The 23,991-nt window shown below is 35.9% G+C and overlaps 1 protein-coding gene across 1 annotated transcript; it reads left to right on the top strand.

Annotated features, from left to right (window-relative positions):
- LOC121982219 (alpha-mannosidase At3g26720-like) lies at positions 1 to 19,584 on the top strand. The gene is made up of 29 exons (XM_042535185.1): positions 1 to 275; positions 363 to 446; positions 533 to 621; positions 813 to 987; positions 2,754 to 2,873; positions 2,970 to 3,056; positions 3,141 to 3,212; positions 4,827 to 4,940; positions 5,419 to 5,519; positions 5,614 to 5,707; positions 5,838 to 6,005; positions 6,095 to 6,184; positions 9,443 to 9,508; positions 9,598 to 9,654; positions 11,404 to 11,620; positions 11,713 to 11,852; positions 12,082 to 12,150; positions 12,256 to 12,315; positions 12,419 to 12,490; positions 14,069 to 14,116; positions 14,200 to 14,319; positions 16,852 to 16,917; positions 17,152 to 17,264; positions 17,387 to 17,471; positions 17,772 to 17,882; positions 17,942 to 18,037; positions 18,989 to 19,036; positions 19,132 to 19,200; positions 19,275 to 19,584. The coding sequence occupies exons 1-29, from the start codon at positions 60 to 62 to the stop codon at positions 19,497 to 19,499; spliced, it is 3,072 nt and encodes a 1,023-aa protein (XP_042391119.1). The 5' UTR covers positions 1 to 59; the 3' UTR covers positions 19,500 to 19,584.
- The last annotated feature ends 4,407 nt before the right edge of the window (positions 19,585 to 23,991 follow it).

Below are 23,991 nucleotides of genomic sequence, written 5' to 3'. Positions count from 1 at the left end.
ACGAGCCCACATCCTCCTGTTGGCAGAGCTCGCTCTCTCGCTGCTGCTCGCCGGAATCCATGGCGATCGATCGTGATCCTTTCTGTTCTCTGGTGTTTCTCGCATTCTTAGCGGTATCGTTTTCGGTGGGGGATTCGGAGTACATTGCTTACAATACTACGCCGAGCATCATCCCAGACAAGCTCAATGTCCACATCGTCGCGCATACCCACGACGACGTTGGGTGGCTCAAGACCGTCGACCAGTACTACGTGGGCTCCAACAATTCCATCCAGGTATTTTACTCCCGATTTATGGTGGATCGGAGTGGGGTTTTTGAAGTGATATCAGTAAGGAGACTTTGATGTTTGTTTGGTCGACAGGGAGCATGTGTTCAGAACGTTCTTGATTCGATCATTCCTGCACTGTTGGCGGACGAGAATCGCAGGTTCATCTATGTGGAACAAGTGCGTGGTTAATTCGTTGACTTGGGTGGGGTTTGATTTGGGATTTTGGGGTTGAGCGGTATACTTATATTTGTGATGGAATACAGGCGTTCTTTCAGCGATGGTGGAGGCAGCAGAGTGATGCGATTAAGAAGACAGTGAAGGAGCTCCTCAGCTCTGGCCAATTGGAACTCATGTAAAGACTCGACCCTTTCATAATTTGATCAGTAGCAATATTATTTCATATTCCAACAAGTTTGTCTATTTCATTTCATAAGAATTAGATGAACTCGAGATATGATGCCGCAGTTAGTTAACCCTGCATTCCAAACTTCTTCAGTTTTTCATACTGAGGTTTTCTTCTTTTCGTTCATTCTTTTTTGGAAGAAATGGAGGCATGTGCATGCACGATGAAGCTACAGTTCACTATATTGATATGATCGATCAGACAACCCTTGGGCACCGATATATCAAGCAAGAATTTGGGATCATACCAAGGATTGGTTGGCAGATAGATCCTTTTGGACATTCAGCAGTGCAAGCTTACTTACTTTCTGCTGAGGTAATGTCTTGGATACTGTTGCTACATGATAATGAATTTTCACTGGTATTATGAGTTCCCAACTCAATCCGTTCGCCTCTCCAAATGAAGAATTTTTAAGTTTGTATTATACTCACAAGTCACATCCAGTATATAGTATCTCTAATGGACCTTTGGTCACTGATTTTATGAGAATAAAGTGCTTCTTAACATGCTCTGATGTATATGGTTTCTTTTGGATTTTGCTGATGTGTACAGTTTTTTATCCTTTCAAGTAATTTAAAATCAACGTTTTATACTTTAATTTTCCATTTTTTATTCATCAATAGATTGGAATTTTAAGGCGTGCTTGCATGCAAATGCAGATCCTTTTTTTCTTCGTTTTTTAAGCAAAATAGTAAGTTAAATTTTCATTATGGAAAAAGCGATGTAACATTTGTAATTTATAAAAGCACTCTACATAAAGAAGCTTTATAAGCTTAGTTGAGATTAACTAATATTAATTTGAAGCTTCAACATTTTGGGCAATACTTAGATTTGACAATTAGTGTATCCAAGCGGGTTGTGACAAACTCAACTTGCCATGTGGGACTAAAATGAGGGTGTAACAATTTTCCCTCCTTAAGGCTTGATGTCCTAAGCAACCCCTAAAGTCCAACTCATAGCTTGGAACCATCTCTAATCCACAACAGATGAGGTCCAATGGTGGCTATATCATTATGTAGGATTAGGTCCACTCTGATACTAGTTGTCGCGACTTAGTACCCATTAATTTATTAGGGCCAACCACTGTGCTTAAGTATGATAATTGTGATCTACAACTGGGATTTGTGGGCGCTCATCTTACACTAGAGCTTCAATAGTAGTAAGTAAATTGTCTTGACGACAATCTTTATGCTATGAAATTACATACATGTCACAATGCATCAACTATACTATTAACCTCCCTTGGAAGATTGAAAAATTCCTCATCGAGGAACCAACATGGTTTTGTTTCAATTTCTCTATAAATGTGAAGCTTTTGCCAAGTCTTTGAGGTCAAGCCTTTTATTGCATCGATAAGACGATAACCATTGCTGAATCCAAACTTAGTTGCAACTATTAATTCCCAAGTAATCACTTTTAATCCTCTGCGTATCGTCATTAGTTCATGTAACACAAAGTGCCTTTGGATTCTGTAAATGATGATGATGACTTATAACACAATTTCTGCATGCATTGAAGTATTATGTCATGTACAATCTCACGTATTTTGATTGAGGCATGAGGCATTTGTATTGTGTACATTCTGTCCCATATCTTGAGGAGACACCCATCTATACCAGACAACTTTGGGTAAATAGATTTACTAACCAATGAAAGAAATTGTGTGTAAATGTTGTATGATGTTTTGATCTTGCTCATGGGATCCTAACTTTGTTTCATCTTTGGTGAAAATGCTACAATTAGCTAAAATACTATTGGAAATTGAGATAATCTCATTTGATCCATTTTCTTTGACCTAAACTACACCAAAACAATGCCATTCTACATGATTGCTTATTTCAAAATTATTACCAAATTAACACTTTTGTACTGTTGGTGATCTCCTTATCTGAACACTACACAACTAAGATGCCTAATGAAAAAAGCACTACACAGACAATTAGAAACATTGAAGTCGAGTAAGTGAACTCCTCGTTTATCTTTCAACATTTTGCTGTGGGAGCAAAAGATCTGTTGTCTACCTATATTATTCAATCTGCTCAATGACATTGTTGTCTAAAGAAATATGAGCAATACTACAGGTTGGATTTGATGCTCTTTACTTTTTTCGGATGGACTACCAAGACAAGGAAAAGAGGAAAGAGTTAAAGAGGCTTGAGGTTGTGTGGCGGGGTTCTAAGTCGCTTGGCTCAACTACAGAAGTGAGTCTGTTGTTTTTCATTTGTTTTTTAATATTTCATCATAAGTTCACTATTTTCAGATGTATTTTGAATCATTATCCTGTTTCCTTCATTTAGATATTCGCTGGTATATTTCCAAAGAACTATGAACCTCCCCCTGGTGGTTTTTACTTTGAAGTGAATGATGATTCTCCTGTTGTTCAGGTAATTTTGTTTTTCCTTTTTTACGGTTCTTAAATGTTCAGGATTTTTCAGAGGACCTGATTATTATATTGATATCTGATGAAGGATGATCCTCTTTTGTTTGATTACAATGTTCAAGAGCGTGTGAATGATTTTGTGGCTGCAGCTATATCACAGGTAGGCTAATCAACCTAATGGTTGCATCTTATGCCTCGTGTCTTTTGGTTTGCGATCCTTGGGTAGCTGAACTTTTTCTATGAACTGCATAATTACATCTGCAGAACCAAATTTGTAGTCATTCAATTAGTTACTTTCCAGTTAGATTTTGATTCTGTCATGTGTGTGTTGCAGCAGTTTTTATTCTCTGTGACTTTGTTTTTCTTTACAGAATATGTCCAATCAGTTATGGACCAAATATTAATTTCTGAAAACTAGATTGGAGATTAAACCAACAAGAGTGTTCAAGGCTTCAATTGGTCAAACTGGTTGACACAGGCAATGGCATCATAAATTTGCTATAACTTATTTAAAAGTAAAAGCTTATATATAATTGCTAAGAATATAAATATATAAATTAGTAATTGGTCCCCTTCCTATCAGCTTGAGCTTTTGGTATAAGTGGTTAACCACTTAACTCTAACACGGTATCAAAGTGGTCAGCGGTCAAATCCCACCAAAAAATTAATCAATTTATGTGTTCGGAGGTTGGAACTAATCAACTAATCAAGTCAAATACTCTGCCCGCACATGAAGAGTGATGTCACCCACACATATAGGGAGTAATGAAGGGGGTCTGTTAAAAATATAAATATATAAATTGGTAATTGGTTTCTTTCTTAACGTCATGAGTTTTTGAAATACGTAGTGAGTCACTCAACTTTAACAATAATAAAATATATCAAAATAACCTAAATTTTTGTTTAAACTCTAAAGTATTATCAGAATCTACTCGTATGATAAATTAGTTCATTTTTATACTATGCATACATATAAAATGTTGATAAACTTATTATATCACTAAAAAATATTAAATAAATTGGATTTTAGCATAGCATATCTTGTTTTTTTAAACAAAAACAATGAGAAACATAATTTGAAAACATAATAGTCTTATTGGGTCTTCAAGACAAAACCAATAGCCTCATTGAATGGTCTCAACCACTGCATTGATACAGTGATCTGCAACTTTGGTTTAAGATGCAGTTATAAAAGAACCCACCAGTTTGATATATATCCAACCAGATTGGATCAGGGTCTAATTCCCTGGTTAATTGTTTGAACCAATTGTTCGTGTCCAAGTTTAATTACACTGTAGTTTGCATTGCGGCTTGGTTATCTTTCCCCTTTGCCACCAGATTTTCTGCATGCTATTCTTTTGAAGATTTGAGTTTCCTCCATATCTAGCATTATGAGACTGGGAATGTTTGCATGAGTAATTGCTGCATGGATACTTTCAGTTTTAGCTGTATGCACATATCTGATATGCGAACCAGATCATATCTAATGAACATTTGTTTTTGGTTGCTGCGTCTTCAGAAACTATGCAAGATTCAATGTTTTGCACAAACCTTTTCTAAATAAGAAATTATCCACAAACTTATTAAGTGCTTTCTTTCATTCAAATGCATTTCATATGTATTATTTCTTGACTCAATAACAAGGAGTACACACTTCATGCTGTGCCTTTGTTATCTAAGGGATCAGTTCCTGTGCCTTGTCACATTTCAATTTTGGTACATGTCTTTGTTATTTTCCAACTCTTACTGATGATAAATTGTTTCCTATTCTCAGGCAAATATTACCAGGACAAATCATATAATGTTTACAATGGGGACAGATTTCAAGTATCAATATGCAAATTCATGGTTTAGGCAGCTGGATAAATTCATTCATTATGTCAACAAAGTATATTCTTTCTAGTTGTCTCTGATATTACCGTGCTGCAGAAGATTGCTTACATTGTTTTTCATCCTTCAAAACCATTCCTTTGCTAAAGTTTTGTGATGCCATGACCTAAAGTGGCTCTAATTTCTTTTTTTGAAAAAAAAAATCCTGGACTTTAATTTCTACTATTATTTTAAGCAACCATGAACTTCATCAATACAACAACCAACAACTAAACCTCATCCTACTAAGTGGGGTTGGCTAACCATGAACTTCAACAATATAAAGTATATTCTACACCAATTTCAATTCGCTTGAAAATCTTCAAAGGCCTCCTTTTTTTTTTTTAATTTACATAATTACATCACAAATACTTTACATCCAATGCAAACCTTCCATTACTTGTCTCTAAGTTTCAACTGGGTCTAGTCATGGGAGTGTCTTATTCTATTCTCCCTTCAGAAAATGTGAAACACTAAGTGTTTTTGACTTTTTCTAGGATGGGCGGGTCAATGCCTTGTATTCTACACCTTCCATCTATACTGATGCAAAGTACGCATCTAAGGAATCCTGGCCTTTGAAGACTGATGACTTCTTTCCGTGAGTGAACTCAATTACTCAATATCATTTTTTGCAGATACTATTGTGCCTATTAGCTTTTGGTCTTTCATTCAAATTTGTTTCTGCACATTAGTTATGCAGATAATCCAAATGCATACTGGACTGGTTACTTCACAAGTAGGCCAGCCTTAAAAGGTTATGTGAGACTGATGAGTGGCTATTATCTGGTAATCTTCTTGCTCCATGAAGCTAGAAAGCTTGAAATTTCTCCTTGTCATTGTACATTATACCAATGGTCTCTTGTCAATTCTCTGTTGGCGAGAAAAAAATTCTTAAAACTTATTGGAACACAATCAGGCTGCCAGGCAATTAGAATTTCTCAAAGGACGAAATAGTTTTGGCCATACAACGGACAGTCTGGCTGATGCTTTAGCTATTGCTCAACATCATGATGCTGTCACTGGAACAGAAAAGCAACACGTAGCAAATGATTATGCCAAACGACTATCAATAGGCTATTCACAGGTTGCAAAATTAACTCATTGTAAGATGCAGTCTGTTAATATTACCATTGACAAATTGGAAGTTACTCTATATTGAATGGGATCTTTCAGGCGGAGAAGCTAGTTGGAACTTCTCTTGCTTGCTTAACAGAGTTGAACTCAACTTCAGATTGCGACAACATTACAACAAAATTTGAACAGGTGAATTCACTGCTCCTTTTAATTTCCTTCCTGCTTTTTCATTCTGCTCTTACTATATACAAGTGTCTCATGTAGTCTTCTGGTTCCTTGTGTTGGAAATATAAACTCAAATATTTTAGTTGTTCTGGATATGCATATGAATGAGTAGAATACATTCATTGTATCTAGAATACATTCATCGTATCTAGGAAATCGAATGTTCATTAATCTAGAGGAGTGTCTAGCTTTTCCTCTTGTATCACATTCATCATATGTAGAGATTAATGCATAGATTAATACGCATTAATCTAGAGGAGTGTCTAGATTGTCCTCTTGTATTTATAAATAGTTTGAGATATAAAGAAAAAAATTATTTCCTCTTCCTCTCCAACATCTTGATGATTTTAGTTATAGATACTTGTGGATGACAGTATGACACAACATTACTTGAGCTGCTTGTTGAGTTATCCGATAACAGATATAATCAGACAGTAGTCCTTGTTCCTTGATAAGATAAACATACCCAACCTGACGTAAACCTTGTGAATGTTTAGTGCTATGCTCTTGATACATTATCTAATTTATTTTACTTATTCAGCTAAATTCATGCATTTATTTGGTTGATACTGAATATTTTTCCCTGATTCTTGATCTATCATGTTGGAATAGTTTGAAAAATTGAAATCCACTGGTTTCGTTTTAGGATCTTTGATAGCTTGTATCACTGGCCTTATAAGAGAACACTGTTATAGAAAATCTTCTTGGATTCACAACTTAAGAACCTTGTCTTGTAGAAATATAGGACAATGATGAACTCAATGGGAAGGTGAGCATTCTTATGTTTCCTCCCATTCTACATAGTTCATATTTGATAATTAGGCAGTGTGAGTAGCATACTCCAAGAGCTCATTTGTTATCTATTAAGAGTATAGTTATGTTCAAATAGAACTGCAGTATGTATAATATGGAGTCCTGTGGATCATTTATAACATTCTTATCTGTCATGACCTGAGTTATTCAATTATTTGTATTCATAATTATGTTTCATCATCACAAAGATAAAAATAATTAGTCAAGCAATGAATACAATATTCAATTTATGATCTTTATCTTTCTTAGATCTTGTTATGACCCAAATGGATCTCCATGCCCATTGGCATGGCATGGAACTTATGATAGTTGCGTATGACAATTTTGTCAATACTTGATGTACAAGCTGCATTCGTACAAACAAAACATAGGGTATCAAAATACATACTAATAAACACCACCATTAATACGAAATCATGATATAAGAAAAAACCATTAAACAAATTTTAACTATAAAAGACAACCATAAAATTATTTTTACAGATTGCAAAGCACAAGAAAAACATGACAAATCCAACAAGACAACCATAAAGGAAGTTCTACAATGCAAAACAAAAGAAACTATGAGAGAAATTACAAAAATGCATGAAGTGTTCTCAAAGCAATCCTAGCTAAAATAGACTCGAACTCACCAAGGAACTAGATATCCTTTATTCAGAGTCATGGAGTAGCAAGACCAGAAAGTTAACTAGCAGGTAGAAGAACTAAGCAACTCAAGCAATATGGTGAAGCAACTCGAGCAATATGGTGAATGAACATAAGGTAAACAACAAAATTAATATCATGCTATGGACTCTAAAATAAATAATTAGTAACCGCCAAACAGACAAGATATCATTGACTGCAACCCACATACAAATTGCAAACCACTTTGATGAGCTAGTGTGAACCCACCCAATGGGCATGTGCCCCTGCACTCTCCCTTTCTGTGATAGATGCCTGTGCACGCTCCAACACAAGCATGACTATTGAATCTTATGAGCACACCCAATTATAAACTCTTCTTCATGCTCTATCTTCTAATATGACAAAATGCTTAGTCAAAAACTATCAATCAAGTGTAAGACTCAAATCAAGTCCCAACCCCAACTCTACCTATTCTTTGAGGAACTTGCAAAGCCAACATAATGAAATCAGTTGGAAATTGCAAACATCCATATAAAGTATCTTAATTATACTATAATTCCACAACAACAAAAAAAATCCAAAAATGAAAATTTGAATTCACCATCTGACACCCACTAAAAACAAATCGATCAATTAAAACACAAAAAAGACCAAAAGATATCTTTATGAAAAGGACCTGCTTTGTTTCCAATTAAACTGTTACACACGTAACACCTTTAGGAGGTAGAATTCAAAAAAAGATGCAAGTAAATTGCAGTGAGGCAGTAGAAAGATGAATACTACTAATTAGTTTAAAAGCTTATTGCTAAATAATAAATGATTCTAAGTAGGAAAACATTTTTAATAGTAAATCTAAAAAAAACACCATTTTCATAATAGTCGTTGCATTGGCCAATGTGGCATGCACCTCAGGTTTGAATCTAGATGCTACCATTTACATATTTCTTTCTTCTCTATCAGTGAATTAGATTTGTAATGAAAGTTTAAAGGACCCACCATCTATCATGGTGGAGGAACTTGGTTGATGCCGTGCACACTCAATTTGCACCAACCGGTGAGCCTGCACCTCAACAATTGCTTAAGCTGGGACTAGGATTGATGCTAGTGGTCAACCTCCATCTTACCGCACAATGCAGGGTTGTGACCTGTCCACACACTCAGGCAATTGATGCCATTGCTTGGGTGACCTCGTGAGTGGTCGACGGTGGCCTATACAACAACAATATCAGCATGGGCTATCGACTGACAACCATATTGATTTTGCCATGATTTAAGAAATAATGTTGCTCTGATACCAATGTTGGAATAAACAATTTGAAAAATTGAAATTCATTGATTTCTTCTGTGTAGGAAGAAACTTTTGCTTACTGTATCATTAGTCTAAAAAGATATCAATAATGTGGAAAATTTTCTTGGATTTGTAACCTAAGTATTTTCACTTGTAGAGATCATAGGAAGAAGATGGAAACAATGGGGAAGAAGAGGGATCTTATGTTCCGAGCCTTGACTCCTATTTAGATATATTATCCACATGAAAATAACTGCTATGTAGCTATTCTAACTACTTGAAGTTGAGTCGTCATGTGCAAACCTGACCCTATCTATTTATTCCATCACATCATGACATCATATAAAATAAACGCATTTTGTCATTCTGATTATTTGCCTGATAGGGTGCTTACTCATTCATCTAGTCTCTCGTTTGTTCTGATGCAATAGAAACATGAATAATGAATTTCGTACAGTATTTTTGGATGCTCATGGATGACTTTTCTTTCTTAGTGTCCTCTTTTGAACATAACCTATTGCCCTCCATCCGAAGTGGATTTGTCTCATGGAAAAACATTGGTAAGATATCAGATGTGCTCTATAATACATCATATGAAAATAATTCTTATATTGGTTCACACATATTTAATAAATTTATTATTTTGTAGATTATTCTTGTCTACAATTCTCTTGGTTGGAAACGGGCCGACGTTATCCGTATACCTGTAAGTAAGCTTCATCATATCCCTTTAAATAGCAGATATTTTGTTTGCTCTAAGGTAATATAATTTGCAAGGCAGAGAAGACACAGGTTTGTTGCCATGCAAATGCTATCTGGGGTGGGTGGGTGGGGTCCGTTTAAGTTCTTCACTGCTTATCCTTGTACCTGCAAGTAGATTCTTGACTTACAAGAATACCATTGTATTGCACATTGCACACTCTTATACTCCCTTATAGCAGAGATATTGATGTAGCACAATAGACGAACAAGGACACAAACCACACACAAAGGTGAGAGGAATAATTCTCACATGACAAATTGAAAAATAGATCAATTCAAAGCTGATAAAGTTATAGGATTTTGGACTTCTTTTATAGGCTCAATTTAATAGTAAACACAAAAATAAATAGTAATGTCGTTCCGAGGAAGACGCCTAATTGTGGTCACCAACGGTGATCGTGTGATTGGGAGAGAGCAAGTGAGTTTAGCTGATGTATGGAGGTGCCAAATTTGGGGGTGGTTGTTGATCTGTGGGTTGAGAAGGTAGTGACGTATGCAGTGAGTGATGATTAGAGATTGTGCTTGTTGTATATTCGTGTGAGGGAGCCACAGTGTGAGGCTCGATTGGAGAAGCGGTCTGGAATCTAACTGGTGCAAGAGGCATCAGGTGGAGATAGTGGGCATTGTGAGGAAGTTCTCTCGGATAAGAAGGCGGCATTGGCTGCATCTTCTTCGATGAAGGTGGCAGATAGTGTTGTTGTAATGGGAGGTAACGGTGTTTCTGGACAATGCAAGTGACACTGTCATAGTAAGCCACTAGGACATAGCGAAGGGAGGCCAACCTCCTTTCCTCCATAGAGAGTTGTCTCACGAGTGGTGTAGGTGGATGGTGAACAAGGAATTACTGGTTGAACAATAATGATGGAAGATGACAGCGAATATGCAATGGAGGTGGTGGATGAAATTGGATGATGAGGAATGGAGAGGGTACATGTTTTAGCTTCAATATCGCTTGATGTAGCAGATTGGACACCAGAATAGGAACCTCACCTAGAAAAACAACACTCACACAAAGAACACAAATTGGAAATTATATTAGTTTAAAGCTAAAAAAATTACAAGACCGTGGACTTTTTTTATATACTCAACTCAATAATACATGTGAAAACAAATATTCTAAATAAGAAAATTTGTGAGACTTAATTGGTTTGTAATGATTCCCTCATAATTCGCAAAATAGAAAATGCTAATTGACTCCAAGTTACCAAACGAAAAAAATCAAATTTAAAATTTGTTATGGAAATGCCAATCCCAAATACTTTCCAATTTGTTTCCTTTTAGTGTGGATGCATCATTCTTGAATTAATCTTTAGTTTATTTTCTTCAATTATTTTCTTTTCAGCATCAATTTATTTATTTCTTTATTTTTTGCTAGATACACAATTTCTCAAAATATATTTTATTTAATTCTTTTTATTCACAATGGAATTGTAGTGTGAGGAATAGGGACTAAAAGGAAATTTATTTGATATGACTATGGAAGGATGCCAACACAAAGCATAAGCCGAAAGTTGTAGTTTTCAGCATAAACCAATTCTACACAACAATGGAAGTGTAGTGTGAGGAATAGGGACTAAAAGGAAATTTCTTTTGTATGATTATGGAAGGAGGCTGAGAAAAATTTTAAGTTAAAAATAATTGTTTTCAGCATAAACTAGTTCTACAGTCTAATTCATAGTTGTACTTGCTGCAGGTTATCAGTGAATCTGCTGTTTATGATTCTAAGGGAAATGAGATTGAATCACAGCTTTTGCCAATATCAGATGCTTCAGTTAACTTCAGAAATAACCATGTTAAGGCATATACAGGCTTTTCTCCTAGTACCACACCCAAATTTTGGCTTGCCTTTCCAGTTTCTGTACAGCCACTTGGCTTCAATACGTATTTTGTAAAAAGTGCAATTGGGAAAGGTTTACTGATCTTTTTTGCTTAGCCTTTTTTCGTCTTATGGTTAACTACTTGTCACAAATGTTTGATATGCTATAATGAATAAAAATTCCAGGGTCAGTTTCTGTAACATCGACCTTTTATTCATCACAACAAAGTACAAATGGAAATATTGAAGTTGGGCAAGGAAATCTAAAGCTTCTATATAATGTGGATGATGGAACTCTGACTCATATTTTGAATACACGAAGTCTGGTATTTCGCTATCAGCAATTTTAGCTTTAACTTTTCTTTTTCTATGCTAATTGAAAATTTTCTTTTTATCTAAAATGTGGTACGAATTATGATCACTTTCTTGTAACTCTTCCTTTATGAAGGTTATATCTTGTCCTGTTCTAATATGTAATTGTATATTTCCTTTGATCTGTTTTTTCTTTTTTTCTTCTAAAACCTTTAATATGTGTAAGATGGTGATTTATTCAAGGTAAAAACTACTATGGAACTTTCATACAGTTACTATGCTGGAGACAGTGGACGTGGTAGCGACCCTCAGGTTCAAATCTGATAGATGTTTGTAGAAAATTGTTAGACAATCAGTTTATTCTAATGGTAGCCATTGTGGATAACTTATACCTAGAGTTTGTCTCAATTGTTAAAGGCATCTGGAGCATACATATTTCGGCCAAATGGTACATTTCCTATAGCACCGAAAGAGGAGGTACTTTTTGTTTGTCATTTGAATTATTCATTTAACAGGAGCTAATAAGGTAAAATTGTTCTAAATATTTTCAGCATTAACCCAGTTTTAACTTTTTGTCAAGGCACCAGTGACAATTGTACAAGGACCCATATTAGATGAAATACATCAGCAGATAAGTCCATGGATATATCAGGTAAACCTTCTTAGTTCCTAATAGTCAGGAAATCCCTATACAAACATTACAAAAACCACATTAAGACTGTATACTGAGTGGATCTATAGTCTCTCTAAACTTCTGCTAGCTCTTCTGTTGTCATGTTCACATGCCTGCTACTAGTACAAATTGCTGCAATGAGGCTCACAGAAACCTTCTTACTTGTCAGTGTTTTTGTCTTATTTTTCTGTTTGTGAGAAATTCAAAGTTGTGCAATCAGTGGGTTATCAATCAATATGCTCCAGTCTATGAAGTGTGTGTGAATGTCTCACATGGTTTTTTTATTAGTTATCATGTGATGATTATATATCAATTCCTTTTCTACTACTAATATATACACTTCATCAGAAGTCATTGCACAGGTGCCTTAGTATCCTTTCAAAAGTTCTTTGAGATGCTTTTGATGTTTCAAATTAGTCATACAAAGAGTAGAATATTTAGTAGAGTTCAATTTAAAAATCTCAATTTACCAAGAAACTTGCAAGATCCTGGTTTTGATATATAACTTGCCCGTGTTCCTTTTTCCTCGAACAACTAAATTGGTATCTGTTTTTTCCATTGCCTGCACTATGATCCCATGGATTCTTTTCTTCCTGTCAAAGAGTCACCAGATTCCAATGGCTGTAAATGTTACACTTAAATATTAAACTTAGTGATTAGTTAGAATAGGGATTAATTTTAAAAATACAAACCTTAGGGGTGTAAGTGTCAAATGACAATAATAATGTAGGCAAAATAGCATTTACATTCTTAAGGACATACTATTTCATATATTTACCCCTTCATATTTTAATTTTGCAAGCACTCAATTATAAAATTTAAAATCTTGCTTAAATACCATTATTGATTATTTCTTTCTTAAAATAGTAAGAAAACAATATTAATTTGATGACATTTCCCTTTAACTTCTGTACATACATAAAGTTTTTGACTTTAATCATTTATTAATATTTTGGACGAAACTTTTTGTTATATTATATTTAATATTTTGAAATGACATTTATCTTAGAATAATATTTGAATGTGGAAAATAATTAAAAATAAATAAGATGTAAAATGAACAAAATAAAAATAGCTATTTAATGGTCATTTTTGCCCCTTTTTCCATTTTTTAGTCACTCAAGTTGTTTAGTGAAATAGGTTCATTCTTGAATTAAGCGGCTTGGTGAAATAATGGAAGCCATTTTGACCGAGTTGGAAGAGCTTGATTGGGCATTCTCAATTAAAGGGCTTAATTAGGGCATTGTCCAATATTAGGCATCTGAGTTGGGTAATTGTTCTAACAACGTTCCCCACTTTAACAGTTTGTAAATTAGCGTAGTGAGTGAGACAACTACAGTTAGTCATTTAGGATGACTTTGATGAATTGTATTAGTTCATTGATATGTTGTGGTTTTGCATACAAAGATATCTTGTTATGCTGTCTTTGCAGGAGAGAAATCAAATGAGTTTCTCTTATTCTGGTTGTTGTTATCTTGGAAAAATTTAAATAGTTTAGTGGCATTCAACCAAGCAAAGATTCATAATCAGTTTTCAATTTTGTCTCACCTTGTGCAGATTTCCCGGGTTTACAAGGGAAAGGAGCATATAGAAGTCGAGTTTACTGTAAGAACTGTGATTAAAAGAGTTTTCATAATTTGCCCTATTTTTGCAGAGAGGTCTTTATACTAATATATTTTTCTACTTAGGTTGGGCCAATACCAGTGGATGATGAAATTGGAAAGGAAATAGTGACCAAAATTACAACAGGCATGCTGACAAACAAAACTTTCTACACAGATTCTAATGGAAGAGATTTTCTGAGAAGGGTATGTTGTATATTAGTTTGTGATTGGGTATTTATCTTATAAGTGACGTTATGATAGACAAATTATAATTTGTTGTGGCTTTTTGTTGAATGATATGGACCAGTTTCTTCATATTTAATTTCTAGTGGAACATCTATCTGATACTATCATATCAAAGGTTTGAAATCTCAAATCGTTTTGGTGTTTAGTCTTCGATTGAAATGATCGGGTCGGTAGTTGATTGGGTCGCTTATTGATCGGCTAAACCAAAGGGTGTCAATTGTTGATTTGGGGTGGAAAAGCGGATGACCATAGAAACGTCTGACATAGGTGAAAATCGATGGAATGATAAACACTGAAATTGAGTCAGGAGCTTTTCCACGCTTGACGAGCAAGCAATAAAATTGGTACCACATAGTAAAGTTTGAAGGGGGCCAAGGTGGACCTCAGTGAAACTCCTTTGATGCTCAAGTCGGACATAGGAAGAAGATGAAAACTCAACAAAACAGTGTAGTTAGATAGTAGAGAAAAAGTATCGTATACCTCTGCTCGCCTATACGAGTGGTCTTTTATATCAGGCTGAGGGAGAGTGGGAAAGGACCTCACCGTGCACTTTCTGCACATCCGCCTACGTTCTCAAAACGTGTCCTAACCACTCTCCCATTTGCCCGTCCACCCAGTTGAACTCCCTCCCCATTTGTGGTCAGTCAGGTCGAACAGTAGTTACATGACTCTGCCCTGAGATCTCTGACAACATGACCCAAGCTCTTCATTGGGTTGGATTGAGATGACTTTACTCTGACTGGTTCTCACCCTTGCCATGTGGCCCCTGCTTTCCCCACATCACTTAAGATTTTGTTTTGGGTCCTATCCTAGTTCTCCTATACAGCTCCTAGATAAGGACTTGAATTCTTAATCCCAACATTTTTGTCAACTTAAAGGGAATATGCTTGCATTCACATTGTTATGGTTGTAATCACAATTAACAAAAGTACTATCCAAAATTATATTAATAATAAGGTTTAGACTACATTGTAGCATCAAGCTCAAATGAGTAAAAGTGAAGAATGTTCTAAGGTTGATGACTCTGTGGGCTTTGGTTCTAGTTTTAAGAGTTTAGCTTGGGCAGGAGGTGAGACTTGTCTTCAATTGGTGGTTTTAGCTGGCATGAGGGTTGGCTCGAGGTAGGATGATTCCTCACCATTGCTTGAAGTGGCTTAGGTTTTGTTGAGATTTATTCAAAGTGAGAGATATATGCTTTGCTCAGTTTGAAAGGTCGAGGACTTGTTGCTCCTCTTGTTTTTTCTGCAATAGGTGCATGTTTGGCATGTAGCACACTTATCTTCTTCATGTTTAAGATTTATGTCCACTTATGTTAAGGGTATCTTTTTTATTTTGATATTACCTGTTAGTGATGGTACTTTACGGCTGATGATGCATGCTTTATGCTTGTCTTTAAATAACCATGATATTTATCTAGAGATTTCTATGGTTATAGACAGATTAACATGTCATATGCGAGCACGTTACCTTAACAAGAATAAGCTAAGATATAATTGTTAGAGCATGAGATGGGTTACGATAGGATGGGAAGGGGGACTTGTATTTTGGACTCCTCTAGTGCCTTCATGTGTCGATGACAGGGCGCATGATGGGTAGTGCTACTGATGTCTTACTAGGGATTATGTAACATTTAGGGGGGTGCTTGGCCTTTCAAGCCGTTGATGCCTAACTAGAGTCTTGCAAGACGATGAATGTTAATGGGCACATGATGGATTTGGTTATTGATGCTTGACCAAAGGATGACTTGACTTTATGGATATGGAGGATGTATCATAGGTAGGACTGTTGATGCTTAACTGGGGGATCACATGACCTAATTATAGTTTTATGTTGGAGACATCCCTTTGGGTTGACATAGGTGTTTTGCCCCTATATGATAATGATGAATTGCTTGTATGGAGCATGGAGTAATACATGATGATGTGGGTTAGATGTTGCACAGTTATAATGATGGTTAAATTGTATATTTTGGAGCATCTATATTTACCTTTCCTATTTTGCTCTTGTCCAACCTTGACTTCTTGTGAGACTCTCCTACCAGTTCTATTGACATCCCTCATATATGCTTGCCCCCGTAACAAACTAAGGTGGGTAGTAGGTGTGTTGAGTCAGGTTGTTAAGCTTGCTCCTATAACATACTTGTGTGTGTGGGATGCTCTTACCCTTTGACAGCTGTGTGTGGAGGTGCTATGAGCATTGTTTAGTGTCTTGGTGGCACAATCTGTTGACTGACACAAAGGATGTGTTGATGGAATTGTATGTCATTGGAGCGAGTGTTCCTAGCCTCGGGAAGTGGGCTCAGTTAGAGCATAATATATATTCTTTTAAATTGTAGGATATTATAGTCTTTCATTCTGAAGCATTGATTCCACTAATGTTTATTTTCTGGTTTGAGAATCAAAACTCACAATGCCAATTTCAATAATAATCTTTATTATGCCACCTGCAAAATAACCATGTCAACGTATGAAAACCTTACATCACGTGCAGGTCCGAGATTACAGATCAGACTGGGACATTCAAGTCAACCAACCTGTCGCTGGAAATTACTATCCTGTACGATTCTTCAATTACAACTTTATTTTTCTCCTCTGAAACCTGAATGTAGAGTGTAAGATATACTTAATGTAACTCTAATCTATTTCATAAAAGTAAACAGGAGAACTTTTAAAATAATGAGTCACATGTTGCGTTCATCTATTCTTCAACGGACAGGGTTATTATTCTTATTTGTATCTAACAGATAGTCAATTTATTTTTGTGTGCACATAATGCATGTTGTTATTACAGATCAATTTGGGAATTTACATTCAAGATAATAATACAGAACTTTCTGTTCTGGTAGACCGTGCTGTTGGTGGTTCTAGCATTGTGGATGGACAAATTGAGCTGATGCTTCATAGGTAAGTTCTTGCAAGTGAAATCTCAAAAGACTAATTACATCATCTGAACATGGATTAAATTAATTTTCTTTATGTTTCACTTAGTGCATAATAAATTACTTCTATGTTTTCCTATGCTACAGGAGGCTGCTACATGATGATGGTCGTGGTGTAGGAGAGGCACTTAATGAAACAGTTTGTGTTGATGATGAATGTGAAGGACTAACTGTAAGTAAACATTTGCCACTTTTATGTTTAGTTTGTAACCAGAGTCACTTTCATCTGAGGGACTAACTGTAAGGCATGCTGACAGAATTTCAGGGTCAATAATTCGAATATGACAATACTTTTCTTGATCAAATTCTGATCTCCTAGATTATCGAAAGAAGAACTTGTTTATGTAATGTAATATTACACCTTTGTGAACAAAATCTCCATTATTTTGGGGAGGAATGCCTGATCATACTATCTATCTAAATAGAGATATGTCAAGTAACTAAGTAGAAGCTGATTGTCAAATATTGACAGGTTCGAGGTAAATTCTACATAAGAATTGATCCTCTTGGAGAAGGATCTAAATGGCGCAGGAGCTTTGGCCAGGAGATATATTCTCCACTCCTCCTAGCATTCTCAGAACAGGTATTGTGTTAGCTTGCTAAAGTTTTTGAATTCATGTTTACAAATTTTCTTTTCTTCAGGATGGTGGTAACTGGACAAGCTCACATATTACAGAATTCTCAGCATTTGACCCCTCCTACAGTTTACCAGATAATGTTGCTCTCGTAACTCTCCAGGTCTGTCAATGAAGAACATCTAGTTCTGATAAAAAAGGACATACGGTTGTTTTTCTGTGCTCTCTCTGCACTCCTTTATTTGCATATTAGTGCATATTTCTAAGCTAATCCTGTACTTTTTAGGTGATAATTTTTGTAGAAATTTTCAATGTTTAGGAAAATCAATGACACTATTCAGTAAAAAGTGAAATCCATCACTCTAGAAGCCCCCCATGACTGCCACACCATTGGGAGGGAGTTAATCAGGAAATTGTAAATGGTCCCCACGGGAGAGGGTATGGTCACACGCCTTGCACCATTCAGCAATTCTACCTCGTGGTTACCATCTCAACTCTGCCCAAAGGCGGAAAATCAATGACACTAGGACCTTGTTCTTGTTGTCTAAGTTTTGAGATTGATTGATGCTTGTTGTTTTCTAATTGATGAAGTGAAGATTGGTAATGATCGCAGAAGATAAAAGAGTTATTTCGAGTAATGATTAAAACTCAATAAGGATTTCATATCAAATTCAACTTCATGAAACTGGATACAAAGAATTATAGATTTGAGTAAAATTACCAACTAATCATAGTATGTGTACTACTTGTACTTTGAGATTGTAAACGGTGGCAATAGAATGAGATTAAATAGTTGTGCACTAAGCCTGACCAATGAGAATTTTATGTGTCTGGAATTAAAACAGCTTGGAAATGCAAAAGCCAAATCAATACATGGCTTATCTTTAGATATACACTGGACCATCAGAATTCATACTTCCATTCAATGCTAAGACAACTTTGAGTGCACCATCTTTAGTTGCCTCACAGAATTCATAGTTTTTTCCTGTCCAAACGTTTAGAAGCAATTTGGAAACTTAGACCGTATCTCTGTGCAAAGCTAATACAACTTGCTTCTATTTATGTTTTTAGTTTTTCTTGTTATGCTGTTCAATCAAAATTGATGTAATCTTAGGCACTTGAAGATGGAAATGTTCTCCTCCGTTTGGCACACCTTTATGAGGTATTGCTTAATAATTCAATTCTATTTCCTTTGTCATTTGATTCAATGAGTTCCGCAAACATACTTGAATGCTTTGTTATCTGATAAAACAAAAGGTCAGAGAAGACAAGGACCTCTCATCTATTGCCTATGTGAAGCTTACGAAGATGTTCCCTGGGAAAAAGGTAGAGAGATTATTGCAAAATTGGTTTCCTAACAAAGTGAAACCTTTACCTTTCCTGTGATTCTGCTATTTCAGATCACCAACATAATAGAGACAAACTTGTCTGCTAATCAAGAGAGGTCTGAGATGGAGAAGAAAAGACTGAAGTGGCCAGTTGAGGGTTCTACTAGAGCTGAAGCCATCGTCAGGGGAGGACCTGTTGATGCTTCCAAACTGGTCGTGGAGCTTGCTCCTATGGAGATTCGCACTTTTTTGATAAAATTTGATTACATTACCTTTGGCAAAATAGGGGATCGCTGAAAATGTTTAACTCATACCTAGTTCCACTTGTTATGTGAATGTTTCTTTCTAATAATGGTGGAAAAAAACTTCCATTTCACCGTAACTCTAGTTGATCTTCCTTTTTTTAGAGCGATGGCTTGCATTTGACTTTTTGATTCCATGTTAGTCAACAATGATCTTAGCCCCTTTTTTCCTTATACTCCCTGTTGTGTTTGTTATGGTGCGATTTTGACTTGTACATCTTTCAATTATCATGGTTTAGTTAGAGCTCAAAGTTTACCTTGAAGTTTCTATTTATGTTTCCTCAATGATCTTAGACTATATCCAAATATTTAAATAAAGTAATTTGGTGTAAATTATATTCTTACCTCTAATAATTGTTTTGTGCATGACCTTTGGAAATCGCATGGCATCTGAAGTGGTTTGCATAGCTTGAATGGGTGGTGATTCTCTCATCGATGCTCATGGATAGAAGCCTAAAGGTATGTCACTTACGTAGGCTCTCTTCTTCCATTAAACCTTATCCTCCCTGATGATATAATGAAGTGTGTGAGAACTTAACAGTGCAAAATGGAGTTCAAAGAGGTTATGACTAACATGGTCAGGGTGCTTGATTGCAACTTGTTTGATGATAATCACCTAATGGGAGGCGAGCTTGATGGTTGAATGGAGAAGGGTGACTTAGAGCATTTGAGGGGTCAAGGTCCTAATTGAGGTTTACTAGGGTTGCCTAAAGGGGGTGGAGCCATTGCTAGCAGGGACATAGGATGACACGGTGCATTTGAAGGACTTAGGGTCTAACACAAGGTAAATTCAAAGACAATGAAGAACAACAATTGAGATTGAAGACCTAAAAACTGAGTTGTGAGAGATTACAAGTGATTGTAATCTTGAGGTCACACTTTTGAGTATCATTATTGGCATGATGTACTATGATTAGGTTGTAGTTTAGATTACTTAGTGGTTTAAGGAAGTCTTCACCCAAGGGGCAATAAGTTTTTGATTGTAATTAATGGTTAAGCTCAATATTGAGCTTTGCATAGGCTTACAAGGGTGTAAATCAAATGAAGTCGGGATCTCTGACTAGAGTTAGTCAATTAGAAGTGAGCCTCAGTCGATTTAGGAGTCGATTGAATGCAAGAGTTCAAAGATAAAATATTTATGTTCCTATTTTAGTCGTCTAAAAGCTTGAGCAGTGGAGTGGACCGGATAAAATTTTCAATTGACTGCTAAATTAGATGTTGGTTGCCCAAACGGTTATTTGTGCTTGATCAGTTGATTACAGGTTGTTTCTGGTAGGTTGGAGGTAAAAAATAGTCATTGAAGCCTCTCTTATATAAACCATGGAGATTATTTGGCTTGTGTCCTTGGGGCGGTGCGGTGGTTAAGGTATGAGGTGTTGTCACATGAAATTTTGGGGTCAAAATTTGGTATATCCGAATATGCCTCCCCCTTATGCCTTGCCATCTACATTAATGGCTAGGAGCCATCTATGATTTACCTTCTCCGTGTTAACTTGCGGACAGGTTGACGGGGGTGTTGGAGGCGAGCGAATCACCTTTTGTCATATGGAGATTATTTGACTTGTCCTCAGAGCTTGGTGTGATGGTAAGCGGATAGATGCGTTTTTCGAGTAACGAGGGAGGGTTCAATTCCTACGCAATGTAAATAAATGTATGTGATGCTCGAATCACTTGTGGTAACGACCTAGGGACAGGTTGGCGGGGGCGCTGGAGGCGAGCGAATCGCTTTTTGCCATATGGAGAGTATTTGGCTTGCCCTCAGAACTTGGTGTGATGGTAAGCGAATAGATGAGTTTTCCGAGTAATGAGGGAGGGTTCAATTCCTACACAATGTAAATAAATATATGTGACGCTCGAATCACTTGTGGTAATGGGCTGTCTCTCATGGTCCAGATTTATTTGATGATTGGTGAGAGATTTATTTGATGATTGGTGAGAAATTTTCATGGGACCGGATTGACCTTCAGACGAATGAACAATAGAAATATCTTAATCTTATGGAGATTGTTTGGTTTTGTGGGGCACGAAATTGTTTAAAGTTTTATTAACACCAAGTGCTCAAGTTGATTAATGTCCAAGGGCTTGTGATTATAAAGCAAGGATTTTCTCTAAAGCTCGTGGTAAATCTTCTTTTCGTAGTTAATTGTTTCATTTGTCAATTGTTCCATTTGGAGAGAAGATATACATTGTACAAGGATTCATCTACTTTTGATATGCTCCAAAAGGATTGATCTGTTTGGGTAAAGGAGTTAATAATTGTGAATTTTATGGGAATGATTTATTTGACAAATCCATAGGTGGAGTAAAGTAGAACTCCGAACCACTAAAATTATTTTGTTAGCATTATATATATATATATATATATATATATATATATTAAGGGGTGTAATTAAATCGAATCGAGTCAGATTCGAACTTAGCTCAGTTGATTTTTCCTAAACTCAATCTTGGTTTGAGAATAAGTTATTTAAAAGTTTAAACTTAGTTCGAACTCAATTCATTAACATATCATTTTTAGATCGTTAGATAAGCTTGAATTTTAACTTGTTAGCTATATAATAGAGTTCGAGTTAGCGATAATATTTTCTTTTAAGTTTTAATTTATAAAATATTATTATATTTATAATTCATGTGATATATATGTTGGAATTTTAAGATAGTTTTAATATGATCAAACAAGTTAGGTTATGTCTTGTTGGATTTAACCTTGTGTCTAAGTGTGTAGGAACTTAGAAGCACAGGAAGTCTAGCAAAAGACACAACTAGCGAGAAGGACGACACGAGAGAGAGTTGACCGGCTCGGTGTGTTTGAGGGACGAGGTGTTGTGAAAGAGTACGCGGGTGGACGAGAAGGAGGCACACGGTATTTTCAAGGGACAAGAAGCCGAAGCGGAAGGTTGCTCGAGAATACCGGAAGTTGGGTTCGGATGAGTCATATTTCAGATGGACGAAATCATCCAAGCGAGCGAAGCTGGAGCGGAAGACCCAGACAGAGGCGAGAGGACCGGAGTGGAAGACCCGGATGAAAAAAGTCAACTATATTAGTGCTAGACCGATAGTGCTAGTTGAAAAAAGTCAACTATAAAAAAGTCAACCATGGTCACTCCAAATTTTATCAATTTTGAGGTTCTTTTCGTTTTCTACCCTCTTGGTAAACCCTATAATTGTTTCTAAAGTTTCTCCCTTATGTTTCAAGAAGTAAACCCAAGTATATCTAGAGTAATCATCTACTATCACCAAACAATATTTGTTACCTATCAAGGAAGGTGTTCTATGACAATAAAAAAGATCCAAATGCAATAATTCTAACGGTAATGAAGTGCTAGTTAATGTTTTACCTTTGTGTGATGACCTTGATTGCTTACCCTCTTGGCACGCATCGTACAATTTGTCCTTGATGTACTTGATCTTTGGTAGTCCCTTTACTAGCTCTATCTTAGCTACCTTGGCTATGTTCCTCATATTGATATGTCCAAGTCTTCTATGCCATAGCCATCCTTCCTCTTCTTTTGATATCAAACACTTAATAGAGGGGTTAGAAGCATATGAAAGATCAACATACTAAAGATTTGCTTTTCTAAATCATTTTAACATAACATTTTCAAGATTGTTGTGCTTAACTAAACACTTATTGGGATGAAACTCTACATTATATCCGACATCACATAATTGGCTAACACTAAGCAAATTAAATCCCATATTTTTAACTAATAAGACTTTATAAATGATAATTATGGGTGATACCTCAATTGTACCTTTACCTATAATCTTGAACTTCCCACTATTCCCAAATGATACCGTTCATTTCTTTATATAATTTATTGTGGAGAACTTGCTCACATCACGGGTCATGTATCTTGAGCAACCGCTATCCACAATCCACATACTTGCATCATTCTTCTCTTCTACCTAAACAACATAAAACACACAACTCTTTGGTACCCATGCACTTGATTCGGAAATGTCATTCAAATATTTCTTAGGCACCCAAGCTTGTTTTACCTTGCCTTTAAGGTTTTTCTTGACTTTGTTTCTAAGTGCATCATTTCTAGTATCATTTATTAAAGACATATATGCAACTTCCTTTTCTTTAGATCTATATCCTATTCCGGCTTTATTGTAAACGACTCTTTGATCTCTAATAATCATATCTAGATACTTGGATCCATTTGTGAAATTCTCTAAACATTCTCTTAATTCAATCACATCATCCTTCAATTTTTCATTTTCTTCCTTGAGCATTTTTGACTCACTAGACATGCATGCATCGTTTCTAATGATCCTAAGTTTTCCCTTCAAGGTCTTCACTCTAGATTGTGACTTAGCAAAAACATTCTTGAGATGAGCAATTTTTTTGTAAAGAAATTCTACTTTGGGAGATTCTTTTATCTTATCGTCACTTGATGATAATTCATCACTTGACTCCTCCTCACTTGATGAATCCTCTTCACTTGACCCTTCCTCTTGACTTGACTCTTCTTTGTTAT

This window comes from Zingiber officinale, chromosome 5A, assembly GCF_018446385.1.
Source record: "Zingiber officinale cultivar Zhangliang chromosome 5A, Zo_v1.1, whole genome shotgun sequence".
Lineage (NCBI taxonomy): Eukaryota > Viridiplantae > Streptophyta > Magnoliopsida > Zingiberales > Zingiberaceae > Zingiber > Zingiber officinale.
This window is presented reverse-complemented; position numbering and strand designations above follow the sequence as displayed.

Bases quoted from the DNA above. Each gene is read 5' to 3' on its own strand.
- LOC121982219 (XM_042535185.1), top strand. From the start codon at position 60: ATGGCGATCGATCGTGATCCTTTCTGTTCTCTGGTGTTTCTCGCATTC. The intron at 988-2,753 runs GTAATGTCTTGG...GCAATACTACAG, and splicing joins CTTACTTACTTTCTGCTGAG to GTTGGATTTGATGCTCTTTA. The intron at 17,472-17,771 runs GTAAGTAAACAT...AAATATTGACAG, and splicing joins ATGAATGTGAAGGACTAACT to GTTCGAGGTAAATTCTACAT.